Source organism: Aspergillus candidus, assembly GCF_002847045.1.
Source record: "Aspergillus candidus strain CBS 102.13 unplaced genomic scaffold BDW47scaffold_2, whole genome shotgun sequence".
Taxonomy (NCBI): domain Eukaryota; kingdom Fungi; phylum Ascomycota; class Eurotiomycetes; order Eurotiales; family Aspergillaceae; genus Aspergillus; species Aspergillus candidus.
The window spans coordinates 943,000-957,827 of record NW_020194007.1 but is presented as its reverse complement, the minus strand read 5'-3'; the positions used below and the strand labels follow the sequence as shown (position 1 = coordinate 957,827).

Genomic DNA, 14,828 nt, shown 5'->3' with positions numbered 1-14,828 from the left:
GAGTCATCTGCTGTGGTGTCTCACCGCCTGCCAGATCGGGCATCTCCGCTGTCGCCTCACGGACCTCACCTTCATTCCTCTTCATTCCTCTTCATCATCATCTCTTCTTCTCTCATCCTCTTCATCTCTTCTTTTCTTACTTCAGACATCTCTCTTCTTCCATTCCATCTCATCCTCTCATCCTACTCATCAATCGTGTTATACAGCCCAATTGACTGATCATTCTCCCTACTCTCTACCCCCCTCGACTACTATCTGCAGCCCCAACCGAGCGCCCCGATTGGTGCCCCACGGCCTTTTTCCGGCCCACACAGCCCAATTGTATTAGAAAAAAAAAAAAGAGTGTAAAATACCTCAATTTCACGGTCTGCCGCTAAAAGTGGGTTGAATCAAGACGAAAATCTTGTTTGGCTTTCACTTTTGCTCGTGCGAACAACTTCCCTCTTCTCTCTGACTCTTATACACTTCCTTCTTGTTTTCAAAACCCCCCCTCATCATCAGTTATCGCTCTATACGCGTTCCTCGATCAATTTCGCTGGGCGCCTTCTGGTGTTGACCCCGCTACTGCTTCATTGGATGAGTGGTCTCACCTCGGTGAAAAAATAAAGGAAAAAAACGCAGAAGAAAAAAATAATAATAAAAAAAAGAGATCTTCTCTCTCCCGCCTGGTTCGTTCTTCTCGTCTCGCTTGCTTCGCTCTCGCAGATGTCAAGAGTCGTCGCCTCTGTCAGCTCTCTCGCGCTGCTCTGAGCTCCATCTGATTTGTGCCTTCAATGAACCCAGAGGATCTACTGCGATACCTGTCCAAACCCGCCAAGTATGCCCTCCTGCCCCTCTTCTCTGCTCCGTGACTAACAGAGTGTCGCCTTCCTCTGCCAGACCTCGTTAACACCATTGAGAACCCCTCCTGTGGTTCGCGCCTTCCCGCCCGTTCGCAATTCCTTCCTTCCTCCCCCCCCTCCCAACCCCAAGCAGATACCTCTCGTCTGCTAGACCCGATACTTTGATCGGTATCGGTATCTTCCAGCACGAGGGTACCGAAGATTAGCCACAATTCCTTTTCCTAGAGGCTTTTACCTCGCTCATTGCTTCCGCCCTCCCTAGCAGCCCTTCGGGCTCATCTGGATCACTTCCCCTCTTGGCTGTTGTGCCACTCGACCCTAGTTGATAAAGGGCCTTCTCTTCTCAGGCGGACATCCCCCCCTGTTCGTCTGGGTAGCAGATTGTGCTTCCTAGGCTTGGCTTTGCCGTTGTTTGTCTTCTTTTCATCGGTCCTGTCCTGCCCACGCGCCGGTTTTCCCATACAGCCAATCCACTTCCATCCCGCCTGCCTGCTGACCTCATCGGTCCCCGCGTCGAGATGGTGTTCATTGGAATCCCGAAGAATTACACGACCTCGCCCTCCTCGTTCATGGGCACCCCGTCCCTGACGATCAATCATGAGGCTACCCAGGATCTTGACTCCTCCAATGCCTTTGAAGGTACGTGCCGGTGACTCCCTGATGTTCGAGCCTGTCAACGGCCCCAGGACTGACGTTTCTCATCGCATTAGGCCCCGAGAAGCTTCTGGAGGTGTGGTTTGCACCCTCCGCCCGCTCCGTCAGCGGGACGGGCCTGAAGGCCGTCCCCGAGGAGATCTGGAAGGACATGCTGGACCTGGTCAACTGCCAGGTGCTGTCCATCGTCTCGTCCGAGGATGTCGATGCCTACCTGCTGTCCGAGTCCAGCATGTTCGTCTGGCCCCACAAGCTCATCCTGAAGACTTGCGGCACCACCACCCTGCTCTCCGGCCTGCCGCGCATCCTGGAGATCGCGGCCCTGTTTGGCGGCTTCCCCAAGTCCACGGCCCCCGCCTCGCGCGGCATCTCCATCGCCGCCGCCCCGTACCGCGTCTTCTACAGCCGCAAGAACTTCCTGTTCCCGGACCGCCAGCGTGGCCCCCACCGCAGCTGGCGCGACGAGGTGCGCAACATGGACAAGCTCTTCCTCAACGGCAGCGCCTACATGATCGGCAAGATGAACGGCGAGCACTGGTACCTGTACCTGACCGAGCCGCACACCCTGCTCACCCCGCCCTCGAGCCCGCCCGCCGACTCGGACGCCGAGGACGAGGGCACGGCGACCAGGATCCTTCACCTGCCCGCGGCTCCCGCGAAGCCCACGGGCGGCGACGCTTCCGATGAGACCCTTGAGGTGCTCATGACCGACCTGGAGGAGAACAACGCGCGCCAGTTCTACCTGGACCACGCGACGGCTGCCGCGGAGAAGCAGTACCGCAACTTTGACTTCGACCGCGACACGGGCGACCACCTCGACGTGTTCAGCAACACCACGGACCTGGGCGATGACCTGGACGGTCCTGAGAACAACCGCGTGCTGCCCGCAGAGCTGACGACCGAGGGCCACGCGTTGGGCACGGTGGTGTCGGAGACGTGCGGCCTGTCGGACGTCTACCCGCGCGAGAAGTTCCCCGAGTCGCGCATCGACGCCTACCTGTTCACCCCGTGCGGCTTCTCCGCCAACGGGGTGGTGCCGGCGCCGGACGGGGCGTCGGGGACGCACTACTTCACGGTGCACGTGACGCCGGAGCCGCAGTGCTCCTACGCGTCGTTCGAGACCAACGTGCCGCACTCCCAGACCGGCCAGACCACGGCGGGCATCATCCAGCAGGTGGTCAACATCTTCAAGCCGGGCCGCTTCACCGTGACGCTGTTCGAGGCGCAGCCCGAGGTGGCCGCCGCCGCGGACGGCGACTGGGACAGCATCAAGGAGGCCAAGTACATTGAGCGGCAGGCGGCGCGCCGCGCGTCCCGCACCGAGCACGTCGAGGGCTACCGCCGGGTCGATCGCATCGTGCACGACCTGGACGGATACGATCTGGTCTTCCGCTACTACGAGCGGCTGGACTGGAAAGGGGGGGCCCCGCGGCTCGGCGAGGACCGTTTCTGATGATCGACAATCTGCTGCTCAGTTTCGTTCACTGTCTATTCTGTGTCTGCCTGATTTGATTTGAATTTTTTTTCTTTTCGGTTGTCTGTTGTCTCCCCTTGGGTTTTCCTTGGGTTCATCCCCTGGCCTTTCTGCGCGCTGTCCTGTTCTTGTTTTGCCCGTAGCCGATGGAGATACCCCTTCGGCGATTAATTTGTGCATCGTTTGTCTTTAGTCGTCAGAATGAACTGCAATTGACGTGACTCGTATATCATAGCTGTGTGTAGGAGTACCCCGTAGTGGGATCGTAAATACGGCGGCATTGCTGGTGAGAAAGACCCATAGTGAAGACCATAGTAGAGTTGCCCAAAGCGGTAGGCGGTGGACCCACTTACGTCGATCCGATTCCTTCAGTTCTCCGACATCTCTTGTTCACTTCCCATTCGGTTTGATTATCAGTTCATCCATCGCCATCTCACTTTTTGGCATTGTTCCTGGCATTATTCCTGACATTTCCATTCCTGGAATCTCTCCTTTCGCTCGTTATTCTCTCACTGGGCTGGTCCCAATACAAACCGGAGTCTCTTAATACCCTATCGCGTACTCTGCCTACTACTCTCCATCACCAAAAAAGACCGACCTACCTACCACCAAACAATCATACACCACAGATAGTCCACCAATATGTCCTCCCCACCACCCACCAACCCCCTCAAACGCCCCTCCATCACCACCTCCCAATCGCAAATCAGCGCCAAACGCGCCCGCATGCACCCCCTCCGCCAAACCTCCTTCCCCACAACCGCCGACGAAGCCCGCGGCCTCGGCAGCGCCGCCAGCGACGCCGGCAGCGTCACGGGCAGCCACACCGGCAGTCTGGGCGGCACGTCCGCAGATGGCGTCTTCGCCGCTGCGGGGAAAGCCAAGAAGCGCGGGCGGAAGAGCAAGGCGGAGAAGGAGCGCGAGAGGGAAGACGCGTTGAGTGCGAGGGGAGGTGGGACGGAGACTCGGGTGGGTTCGGTTGATGCGGATGGGTCGTCTGTTAAGGGGGGTAGTGGTGGTGGTGGTGGTGCTGGGGGAGGAGGAGGGGAGGATGTGGATGACGAGGAGGATTTTGATGATGAGGGGGAGTTGTTGGGGAGGGAGGAGGGGGCGACTGATACCGAGGCGGAGAAGAAGAATCTGGCGTATGTTCCTTTTCCCCCCTCTTTTCTTTGCTGGGTTGGTCCTTTCTGGACATCCCTTGGTTGGGTTGGAATACTGAGGTGCTGACCAAATAGCCTACTGGTGGACGCGTTCAACCCTCTCCAATCCGAGCGATACGATCTATTCAAGCGAGCCAAACTACGGAAAGAGACGCTACGGCGAATCGTCAACCACGCGCTGTCGCAGTCGGTGCCCGCCAGCGTGGTGACCACCATCAACGGCTTCACCAAGGTGTTTGCCGGCGAGATGATCGAAAAGGCACGCACGGTGCAAGCGGAATGGGCCGACGCGCACGATCAATCCGCACGGGCCGAGTATGAAGCCACGCATGCATCGAAACCAGAGCAGGACAGGCCGGAATTCCGACCGCCGCCGAACCCCCACCGCGGTCAGCTCCTCCCTGCACACCTGCGCGAGGCGCAGCGGCGGTATAAACGAGACGGCGAGGGCGGCGGGGTGGGCTTCACGGGGCTGAGCATGGGCAATATGGGAGTGCGCGGGTCGGTGACATGGAGTTCGGGTAGCGTTGGGGGCCGACGTCTCTTTCGGTAGAGTTGATCAATACGCAACCGTTTTTCTCTCGGAATTTTTTTTTTTTTTCAATCACATCACGTCTTGAATGAGGCAACAGGGGCTCTAGTCGGGTCAGTCTGCAGAAGCGAGGTCAAGCTCAGGCTGCAGCGGCTGGTGCTGACAGCGCTGGACTGGCTCCACGTTGATCGAGCGAGATACGCCGGAGCTTACGGGCTATCCTAGACTGGGGAAACATCACGACGATCAGGCCAGCCAGCTCCAAGGCATGTCCACAGACCCAATCATGTTCCGGGCGGAGCACGAAATCAAAAATCAGGCCGCCTCGCTATACGAATGAATCCATTCAAACCGACCCCAACGGCGGCCGAACGCTAGTGCTGATAATATGCTTTCCAGCGCGCCAATCAGCCCGTGCCGACCCCAATGCTAATATCTGTTATAGCACTAAACGGGGGCGGACTTGTCGGTCTGTCAGCCGTCACGGTAGCTTAAGCCTCAAGACTATATTTAGTGGGGGCTGATGCGATCCTGGTCTGTTCCCATGGATAAGGTTGAAGTGAATAAATAGTATCTATTCCGCTGGATTATCTCTCAACTAGAGTAGCTTTCACTTCTTGACATCCGTAATCCATACTACACAATGAGGCCAACCTCATTGCCGCTGGCCATCGCCAGCCTGCTCCTGCTGGCCCCCACCGTCTTCTCGTCCCCGGTGGTTCATCCTCTCGAGACTCGGGCCCACAACAACACCGACAATGCAGAGGAGAAGCCCTTCGGTTTGCGGACGATGCCCCTCGGCGCGTCCATCACCTTTGGCTTAAAGTCCACCGACAAGAATGGCTACCGCGGCTGGCTGCGCAAGCAGATGCGCTTTGCGGGGTGGGACGTTAACATGGTGGGCAGTGTTAAGTCTGGGGAGATGGAGGATAATGTTTGTTGACCTTATATCCTCACGCCTCCCTACCTCAAGGCTCGATCCAAATAAACTAATAGGGAATTAGGACAATGAAGGACACTCCGGGTTCGTCGTCGAGCAGGTCGCGAAGGAGGCGGAGAAGACGATTCCTCAAGCGCCGAATCTGATTCTGATCAAGTATGAACCTTCACCCATGATAGCCACCACAATCATCAGAAGGCTATGCTCATAAATTCTACAGCGTCGGAACCAACGACGCCATCCAAGACAAAGACGTCGACACCATCCACAAACGCATGAACGCCATGCTCGACCGCCTGTTCACCATCCCAGACACAACAATCATCCTGTCCACCCTCCTCCCCAACGGCGTGGACGGCGTGCAGCCGCGCGTGGACCGCATCAACACGCAGTACCGCGATATCGTGCGCAGGCGCAGACAGGAATACCAGCGGATCGTGCTCGCTGAGATGAGCCAGTTCATCAAGCTGTCTGATCTTGTTGATGACAAGACCCACCCTAATGATGGCGGGTATAAGAAGATGGCGGCCGTGTGGTGGGCTGCTATCGAGCAGGCTGAGAAGGAGAGCCTGCTGAGGGCGCCCAAGGAGGTGAAGAAGGGTGGGGAGTGCGAGGAGCGTGGCCGTGGCGATGGTGGGGATGATGAGAAAGATACGGGCCGTGTCCTCCGCATTGGGTCGACGCCTCATCCGGATGAAGCCTATTCTGGGGTTCGCTTTGCGAATCTTGTGAAGAAGGGTGAGAAGTCGTCTGTGGATGAGCTCGTCTGGGCGCGTGACGGTGAGAGCATGCTTATGTTTGGGAATGATGGGAAGGGCAAGTTTGGGAAGGCTGTTGAGATTGGGGTGAAGGAGGGGTGTTTGGCCAGTGGTATGTCGTCTTCTCTCCTTTCTTCGGATTCTGTGGTCCCTGATATACTAACCTGGCTGATATATGTAGACATCCGATGGGCCGATTTTAACAACGACGGCTTAGATGACTTCATCTGCATCGCTCACAGCGGCGGCGTGTCCGTCTCCATCAACAAAGGCGGCAACCCGCCCACGTTCGAGTCCATCGGCCACGTGCGTCCCGGCCTCGACGGTATCCTGGGACAGGAGGATGTGCGTCTGGGGGATATCGACGGGGACGGTCGTGTTGACTAGTATGTTCATGTTCCCTCTCCTCTCAGGACACATTAATATCTAATCAACGATACAGCTGCCTCGTCGCCAACAACGAGCTCTACTGCTGGCGCAATGGCGGACAGCGCAAGACCCGTACCACCAAGCCCCAGGTCTCCTGGCAGTTCATGGGCCTGGTCTTCCAAGGCAAGGACAGCAAGCACGACCTCGCCGACGTGCAGCTCGTCGACATCGACGGCGATAACCGGTCTGATTTGGTCTGGGTCGACGATAAGGGCAAGGTCACGGCGCTCATCAACACACCCGCCAGCGGGGGAGGCAGCACGGTGCCGGAGTTCAAAGACGCCGGTGCTGTGTTCGGCGATGTGAAGACCAACAAGGGCGATAAGGACCGCGTCCGGTTTGGAAGTGTTTATCCCGACGGTGGGAGCGATTATGCTGTTGTGGAGTCTGAGAAGAGTGGTGAAAAGTGGGATCACTACTTGCGGGTTTGGAAGAATCCCGTGGACGTGCACCAGCTTGATCCTCGCTTTGTGATCGTACGTGTGCCTTTTACTATCCGATCATCGTTTGTCCATCTGCTCACAAAATGACTAGGTACATACCTCGGAGTCGGAGTCGGAGTCGGAGTCGGAGTCGTCCAACACCTGTCCTGTAGATGACAAGGCAGCGAAAGACGACGGGGACGTCTCGGTGAATCCTCGCTTGCCTGTTTATGCTCACACGTCCTCGGGTGAGCGTGGTATGTAGATTGGGTTATATTTAATATTTGTGATAGATTTGTTGGTGGTTGGCTGGATGTGTGGCTGACGCGACAGTTGTTGGCATTTCATGTCTTTTCTTTTTAATTGGTATCTTTAATAGAGGGTCATAGGATATGCTAATACTTCAATGGATTTACTTGATTAGAGTGTTATGGGTAGATATATGCTAGCCCTAATTATATACCCATAGTACTATCGCGTCAAATACATATTAGCTGTGATACGCGCGTGCAACAAAAACACTGGATAACAACTCTTTTGATGAATTATAGAAGTCAATAGAAGCATGCCTGCGAATGAATGAATGTCAACCAACCATTCAATCCTGCATATCTCTTCTCGTACGAAGTTGAGATAGTACTAATAATGTACTAATCACATTGGACTACTCGTGGTACCCACACGGCCATGCCTCCACCGAAGGACACGATAAGACAAAATAAACAAACCATATAGGCATATTTTTTCTATCTCTATCCGTCTCATCCATACCTTCACTGTCTCGGAGAACAACAGAAGAGTCAGGACGTGATGAAGGATGAGACTCCCTCTTAGGTCTATACTCCATGAGCACCACTCTAGCCGAGAGACCAGCCAAGGCAGCATCGGTAGGTGAAATTAACCATCGAGAGTCGAGAGCAGACACATGATATACTAGCTACAATAGGAGTGAAGAGGGTAGGAAGTTATACATATGTACCACAACCTGGAGTAAATATGATGGACTATTAGGGCGGACGAGGCATCCTTATTATTTTTGACCTACCGAGGACAATGTAAAGCCAAGTAACTGAACTTTTGGTAGATTCGCTGTATATGTACCCTCTAGCTGGCACTTGAATGTTTACTAATGTAGGTCGACTGCTTGTTGTCACTGGGGGTTCAAACGATGGTATAGTTGCTACTTACTATGGATTCCTTTCGGGTACTTGTGCCTAATAATTTAAAGATGTTGATATATTCTATCGGTGACCACAATCAAGAAGGCACAAATCAAGTGATATGAAACACAGAAACAAAGGAACAACAATATATAGTGCAATACAGCCAATCTATGACCTAATTTACCTATCATAAACCAACAATGCGAGGAAGATGTCATATAGTACAAGCTGAAGGAATCCCAAACTCCCACCTCTACTCATCGCTCGATCAGTGCCTCTCACTGTCTCTTCCCCTGCGAAGAAGCAGCAGCAGCGCTCTTCCAAGCCGTCCGGGCACGTTCACGCTCCTGCTCAAGCGTCCGCAGATGCGCCGCGCGGCGCGCATGGTTGCGCTCCTCGCGCTTCCACTCCTCCTCCTCCCGTCGTCGCTTCTCGTAGTTATTCGCCAGCTCGCGGTCCTTCTCGCTCAGCCGGGGCGCTTCCGCGGGGGAGCCGTCGGCGTTGGTCTGGGGGGCCGAGCCGCGGATCTCGTCCATCTTGGAGTGGAACTCCTTCTGGAGCCTCGCCATGAACGGCTTTGTATCTTTCTCCGCCGCTGCTGCTGCCGACGCGGCCGGCTCGGGTTTCTTGTTCAGGAGCTCGGTCAGCATACGGATCTTCTGGGCTTGCTCGGCCCGGTCTGCCTCGGTCGGCGGGTTAGGCAGGGCGATGTTCATTGCCTTTCGGAAGGACTTGGAGTTCATCAGGTGGGCTTGGCCCAAGGCGAAGATACTCGTTGCGGTGAAGTAGAGCTGGAGCGCACTGGGGAAGAAGGCCATGAAGGCGAAAGAGATGGCGGGCATGCCGTAGAAGAAGATTTTTCCAAAGGCCGAGTTCTGCATTTCTTGCATGCCATTCTCGCCTCCTTTCTGTACCGCGCAACAGCGTATTAGCGGGTGTGAAGAATAAAGGAAGAGAGAAAAGTAAGAAATTCAGCCCCTAGTGGGAGAGTGTAACATACCTTCATGCTGAGGTACATCGCGATGGACGAGACCGCGGGGAGGATGTAGAACGGATCAGCCACCGTCAGATCCTGCAACCAGGCCACCGACTCCGCGGCCAACCCAGGCACCGGCAGCTCCGACATGCCGCGAACCACGCGGAAGCAGCCAATTCCAAAGGGGATCTGGAGGAACGGGACGAACGATTTCCAGGGCTTGATTCCGTGTTCACGGTGCAACTCAGTCATGTCCACCCGGGCTTTCGCCGCGGCGGACGTGTTGCCGTCACGGGTGTGTTTGATCATTTCAGCCCGGAGAGGGGTCGTGATGTGTTTGACGTTGTTGATCTTAGCGGAGGTGTCCGCCGCGCCGAACATGGGTTTGAGGAGGGCCAGTCGGATCAACAGACCGGTTCCCACGATACTGGCCCACCACGGCAGACCGGACCAAATGTGAATATGCTCGATCAAGTACTCGATCACCGCGGACGGGCCCCAGCCGAAGTCCAGCCCCAGATCCTTCAGGTACCCAATCTTCTCGGGGATCGAGTTGATGTCGAGGGCCGACAGGTCGGCGACGTCAGTCCCATTCGCGGGGACATCTGGGAGATCCGTCGGGGTCGCTGCAGCGCCGCTGGTCGGGGGGGTGGACGAAGTGGAGTTGAATCGCGCGGCCGACACCCCGGGGATGACCCAGGCGGAACGGAGCGACGGGGAGGCATTTAGAGACCGATGAAGCCCTCCGATCCGGACTGACGAGAGGCTCGCGGGCCGCGAACGGAGCGAGGACATCTACAGCACAGAATGACACCAATCAGTCCTGATTCCTTTACCAGCAATGAGACTGCGACGGAACAAACCGAACGAGAGTAACCGGCGACCCGTTGACGGGCCATGGCCGGCATTGCGCCTCGGCCTTTCAGTCCAGCGCCTCCCAGCATTGTCAGATGGGGAGTGAGGAATGAAGAGAGGAAGAAGAGAAAGTGGAGAGAGAGAGAAAGAGAGCGGGGGGAGGGAAAGAAAACAACGGATGGAATGAGTCTGGACGGGGAAATGATTTGGATCCGGGTGGACTTTTCCCGCCAAGACCGCTTTTCTGCCGGGCGGGAACCGGTCCGAATGTACTATGAGGCGGCCAGAAGGACGAGATCAACATTGTATGGTCTGTCGAGTGGTCTGTTTTATTCTATGGCTACTGGATACTACACATGGCGAAGGGAAACAGCAGATGTGAATGCGAATCGACTGGGCGTCGTCCAAGTTGTCCGACCCCGTCCGCGGAGGCACTGCTGTGGGTGCCGAGGATCTATGCACATCCCATGGACAGTAACGAATCATGTATTAATCCGTTTCAATGCAGAGTATATAACCAAAGATGTCGCGCGCGGTATCCAACCCCTCTAAATGACAAAATTCCGGGAATCTTTTCTATCGCAACGGGACCGCGTCCGCTTAGTCCAGACCGGCACGACTGCCTCGCCGCGAGGGAAGATCCCGCACTTCCACTCCAGGACCGAGGGGATGAGATCGTCGATAGGTAGGGAAAATCTGCATACGAGAAACAATAATATCAGCAACTGTCTTCCTCAGTGTCCATCGGACATTGCTGGTATCCACCCAAAACGCCCATGCGCGCCAAGCATACCTTTGTGCCGGACCAGCCCAACCGGAAGGCTGCTTCATGTGCGAATAACTCTCCAAACCCCAGCATCAGACCGTTGACAAACGGGAGGAACAGGTTGATGGCCGCGCCGCGCAGGAGGCTCCAGAGGGTCGGGGGTTGGTAGAGGATCAGAGGCGAGCTCGACGACGACGACGACATCTCCTGGTGGGCGGAGTAGTTCTCCGAATCCGAGGGCACGGTGATACCGGACTCGTACAACTCCACTTTCGACTGCGAGTGGTGTTCGGATGCCATGATGTTGGTGATGGGATGAGAATGCGGGGAGCGGGTTGATCCACGAAGGGACGAACAGAGCGGACTCTAGACCGGCGGATCGTACGTGGTCTCCGGGGGCGGGGATGTACAGTATTAGTCCAGATGAAAGATGAGATCCAGTCTCAGGGTATCCAGGACGATTTGATTATTGTTGTCGAGGTCGCGATGATGCGGTGGATGGGAATGGATTCGACTGGACGAGTTGATTGGATCGCTAGCTTAGGTAAGCGGTATCTTGCCTGGTACCTACAGGTACCTCTTCAGGGCGTATTCGAGGTACAATTCAACATCAATAGACTCTGCTGTTGGATAGTCCCTACAGCTATGATTCCTTCGTACAATCACATCATTCTCTATGAATCTACAGAGAATGAGGTCTATCATGACTGGTTGCTGCCTGAGGACCATCGGAAGATCTGTCCTCCGACTGACTAATCCGCCCGCAGTGACGTATCTGGGCCTGAGGTTCTTCTTGTTGTTCTTTCTCCATCACGATCTGACAATCTTCCTCTCTCCTCCATCACAGTCAACTAAGTTACGGAGTATCTTGGATTTCCCCGAGCAAACCCATCGCCATCCAATCGTACATCTGCGCTGGATCCCCGCGCATAGCTCGTTCGAATCCCATCATGGAGCACAACACCGAACACGATGAGATCGTCTCTCAGTTCTGCCTTATGACCAGAACCGGCCCTGAAGAGGTAGGCGTTAGCTTCTTTCATTTTAAACAGAACCCGTGCTGATCACCGGATACTCTCAGGCTAAAGAATACCTCTCAGCCAATGGTTGGGATTTGGAGGCGGGCGTGACCGAATTCTTCGCCGCGCAGGATGAAGCCTTACAAGAGACAAATGCCGGGGGTCGGTCAGTCGGAGGTCCATCGGACCAGCCGGCCGCATCTCAGTCGCCCGCAGGCGGAGACCAGCCGTCCACGTCCCGTAGCGCAGCGCCCAAGAAGAGGTTTGCGACTCTGGGAGACTACACGTCCAAGAGTGGTGGGGCTGGTGACTCCACCGACGAAGACGACACGGAAGATCAGGACTTCTTCGCAGGAGGGGAGAAGTCTGGACTGGCTGTGCAGAATCCCGACGATATCAAGAGGAAGATCATCGAAAAGGCCCAAAGGTACGAACCAGCGGCAGGTGTCCATCTACAACTGGAGCCCAAATGCTAACCTCCATGCTTCATTCGATAGAACTCAAATACCCGAATCCGACGATGCAGGGCCGAGAAGATCCCACTTCACGGGGTCCGCGCGAACCCTGGGTGGTGACGACGCCCCCAGCCGGGTTATCGACACCCCCACCCCTCAACGACCTCAACCCGCACAACGCGTCCAGCGCACCCTTCACTTTTGGTCCGATGGCTTCTCCGTCGACGACGGCGATCTCTACCGGTCAGACGACCCCCGAAACGCGGAGATCCTGGAGGGCATCCGACAGGGCCGTGCGCCGCTCTCGATCATGAACGTGCAACCGGGCCAGGAGGTCGACGTGGAGATCAAACAGCACGACGAGAAGTACGTCAAGCCGAAACCCAAGTATAAGCCGTTCTCGGGTCAAGGACAGCGACTCGGCAGCCCGACACCCGGGGTGCAGTCTCCCGCCCCCGCCTCCCCCGTCCCCGCCACCAGTCAACCCGTGTCCGAACCCAACACGCCCGAAGTGGATGAGTCCCAGCCGACGGTCACGCTGCAAGTGCGTCTCGGCGATGGAACCCGGCTCACGGCGCGGTTCAACACCAGCCACACGATCGGCGACGTCTACCAGTTCGTCGCGGCAGCCAGCCCGATCAGCCAGACGCGGCCGTGGGCCTTGATGACCACGTTCCCGAGCAAGGAGTTGATGGACAAGGCGACGGTCCTGTCCGACCTGCCGGAGTTCAGACGTGGCGGAGTGGTGGTGCAGAAATGGCAATGAACGGATTGCATGTCAGTAATGAAGTGCAAGAATTTATCAAACGAATTGATTAGACAATGTCGAGTGGAGCTCTACTATGTAGATCGAACGTAGAATATAGATTGTAATGCGCGGTGTCAATCGGTGATTGATAAGCATGGCGGGATGACGCAAAAGCTGCACTAATTCGGGATTTCTCTCTTCCTTCCATTCTCTCTCCGCAATAAACCCATCATCTATAACAATATAGACTAATTGACTGAGAATGCCTCTAACGGGAGTTAAGAATATTGTGCTGGTGAGTTATCCAACAAAGAGAGCAGGAAGAAGAACAAGAGAAAATACCCCTCCTCCGCTTATCGATAACGCCTCCATGCGAGGCGCAAACCGTGACAATTTCACCATCCACTACAACAAATGATCATACATAAATACTATATTATATATATGTATACTAAATATCATAACTAACCATGAAATCAAAAACAGGTCCTATCCGGCAAAGGCGGCGTCGGCAAATCCTCCGTGACTCTCCAACTCGCGCTCGCGCTCTCCCTGCAAGGCAAATCCGTCGGCATCCTCGACATCGATCTCACAGGCCCGTCTATCCCGCGTCTCGTCGGCCTCGAAGATGCCAAAATCACTCAGGGTCCGGGGGGTTGGTTGCCTGTGACTGTGCATGACGCCACTACATCCTCTCCCTCCTCCTCTTCCGGCGCACAAGAACAATCCCAACCACAATCACAACCGCAACAAGAACAACAACGAGAAGAAAGAGGAGGAGAAAGAGGCTCCCTCCGCTGCATCTCCCTCGGCTTCCTCCTCCGCGACCGCGGCGACGCCGTCATCTGGCGCGGGCCCAAGAAAACAGCCATGATCCGGCAATTCCTCGCCGACGTAAACTGGGGCTCCACAGACTACCTGCTAATTGACACGCCCCCCGGCACAAGCGACGAACACATCGCGCTGGCAGAACAACTCCTCACCCTCTCCACGACAGACGCGCACACGGCATCCGCATCTTCCCTGCCGCGGCTGGCGGGCGCCGTGCTCGTCACGACCCCGCAGGCGGTGGCGACGTCCGACGTGCGCAAGGAGGTGAACTTCTGCGTGAAGACGCAGATTCCGACGCTGGGTGTTGTGGAGAATATGTCGGGTTATACGTGTCCTTGCTGTGGGGAGGTGACGAATCTTTTTTCGAGTGGCGGGGGTGAGGTTATGGCGGGGGAGATGGGCGTGCCGTTCTTGGGCCGCGTGCCGGTTGATGTGAAGTTTGGGGAGTTGGTTGAGGGGGGTGCTGTGAGGGGTGACGATGATAGTGATATGAGTGATGATGATGGGGAAGGGGAAGCGAGGCAGTTGGAGAACGAGAACACGGGGACGCCCGATGAGAGGCCGCTGGTGGATCGGTATCGCGAGTGTTGGTCGTATGGGCGGTTTGAGGGATTTGCAAAGACGTTAATTACGCAGATTGAGGGAAATTAGTTGGGGTGGTTTGTTATGGGGTTTAGTGTCTACAGCGATTTACATACCATGGTTTGATAATAGAGATCGATAGGTGGTTTTCTATTCGCATTGGAGCGTATGTCATATAGGAAGCTAGTTCGATCATGTATCATGTTCCATTTCGACATC

The 14,828-nt window shown here is 55.6% G+C and overlaps 6 protein-coding genes across 6 annotated transcripts; 4 read left to right on the top strand and 2 right to left on the bottom strand.

Moving 5' to 3' along the window:
• Window positions 1-933: 933 nt before the first annotated feature.
• On the top strand, window positions 934-3,187 carry BDW47DRAFT_27425 (adenosylmethionine decarboxylase SPE2). The gene is made up of 2 exons (XM_024818633.1): window positions 934-1,481; window positions 1,553-3,187. Exons 1-2 carry the CDS (start codon window positions 1,361-1,363, stop codon window positions 2,947-2,949), a joined length of 1,518 nt encoding a protein of 505 aa, XP_024676385.1. The 5' UTR covers window positions 934-1,360; the 3' UTR covers window positions 2,950-3,187.
• A 425-nt stretch (window positions 3,188-3,612) lies between these two features.
• Window positions 3,613-5,005, top strand: BDW47DRAFT_122135 (transcription initiation factor TFIID subunit 11 family protein; the record flags this gene model as incomplete). The annotated part of the gene is made up of 3 exons (XM_024815778.1): window positions 3,613-4,115; window positions 4,209-4,626; window positions 4,832-5,005. 3 exons carry the CDS (start codon window positions 3,613-3,615, stop codon window positions 5,003-5,005), a joined length of 1,095 nt encoding a protein of 364 aa, XP_024676384.1.
• BDW47DRAFT_27411 (SGNH hydrolase) lies at window positions 4,998-7,589 on the top strand. The gene is made up of 6 exons (XM_024818631.1): window positions 4,998-5,599; window positions 5,670-5,761; window positions 5,826-6,475; window positions 6,545-6,749; window positions 6,806-7,268; window positions 7,327-7,589. The coding sequence occupies exons 1-6, from the start codon at window positions 5,309-5,311 to the stop codon at window positions 7,477-7,479; spliced, it is 1,854 nt and encodes a 617-aa protein (XP_024676383.1). The 5' UTR covers window positions 4,998-5,308; the 3' UTR covers window positions 7,480-7,589.
• A 929-nt stretch (window positions 7,590-8,518) lies between these two features.
• On the bottom strand, window positions 8,519-10,433 carry BDW47DRAFT_98360 (membrane insertase OXA1). The gene is made up of 3 exons (XM_024820629.1): window positions 10,217-10,433; window positions 9,378-10,148; window positions 8,519-9,285 (listed from the first exon to the last, which is right to left on the bottom strand). The coding sequence occupies exons 1-3, from the start codon at window positions 10,295-10,297 to the stop codon at window positions 8,656-8,658; spliced, it is 1,482 nt and encodes a 493-aa protein (XP_024676382.1). The 5' UTR covers window positions 10,298-10,433; the 3' UTR covers window positions 8,519-8,655.
• Window positions 10,434-10,619: 186 nt separating this feature from the next.
• Window positions 10,620-11,611, bottom strand: BDW47DRAFT_98359 (TOM13-domain-containing protein). The gene is made up of 2 exons (XM_024820628.1): window positions 11,002-11,611; window positions 10,620-10,904 (listed from the first exon to the last, which is right to left on the bottom strand). The coding sequence occupies exons 1-2, from the start codon at window positions 11,272-11,274 to the stop codon at window positions 10,809-10,811; spliced, it is 369 nt and encodes a 122-aa protein (XP_024676381.1). The 5' UTR covers window positions 11,275-11,611; the 3' UTR covers window positions 10,620-10,808.
• Window positions 11,612-11,924: 313 nt separating this feature from the next.
• On the top strand, window positions 11,925-14,694 carry BDW47DRAFT_131510 (protein phosphatase regulator SHP1; the record flags this gene model as incomplete). The annotated part of the gene is made up of 5 exons (XM_024817326.1): window positions 11,925-11,996; window positions 12,056-12,420; window positions 12,491-13,196; window positions 13,480-13,491; window positions 13,683-14,694. The coding sequence occupies 5 exons, from the start codon at window positions 11,925-11,927 to the stop codon at window positions 14,676-14,678; spliced, it is 2,151 nt and encodes a 716-aa protein (XP_024676380.1). The 3' UTR covers window positions 14,679-14,694.
• Window positions 14,695-14,828: the final 134 nt, after the last annotated feature.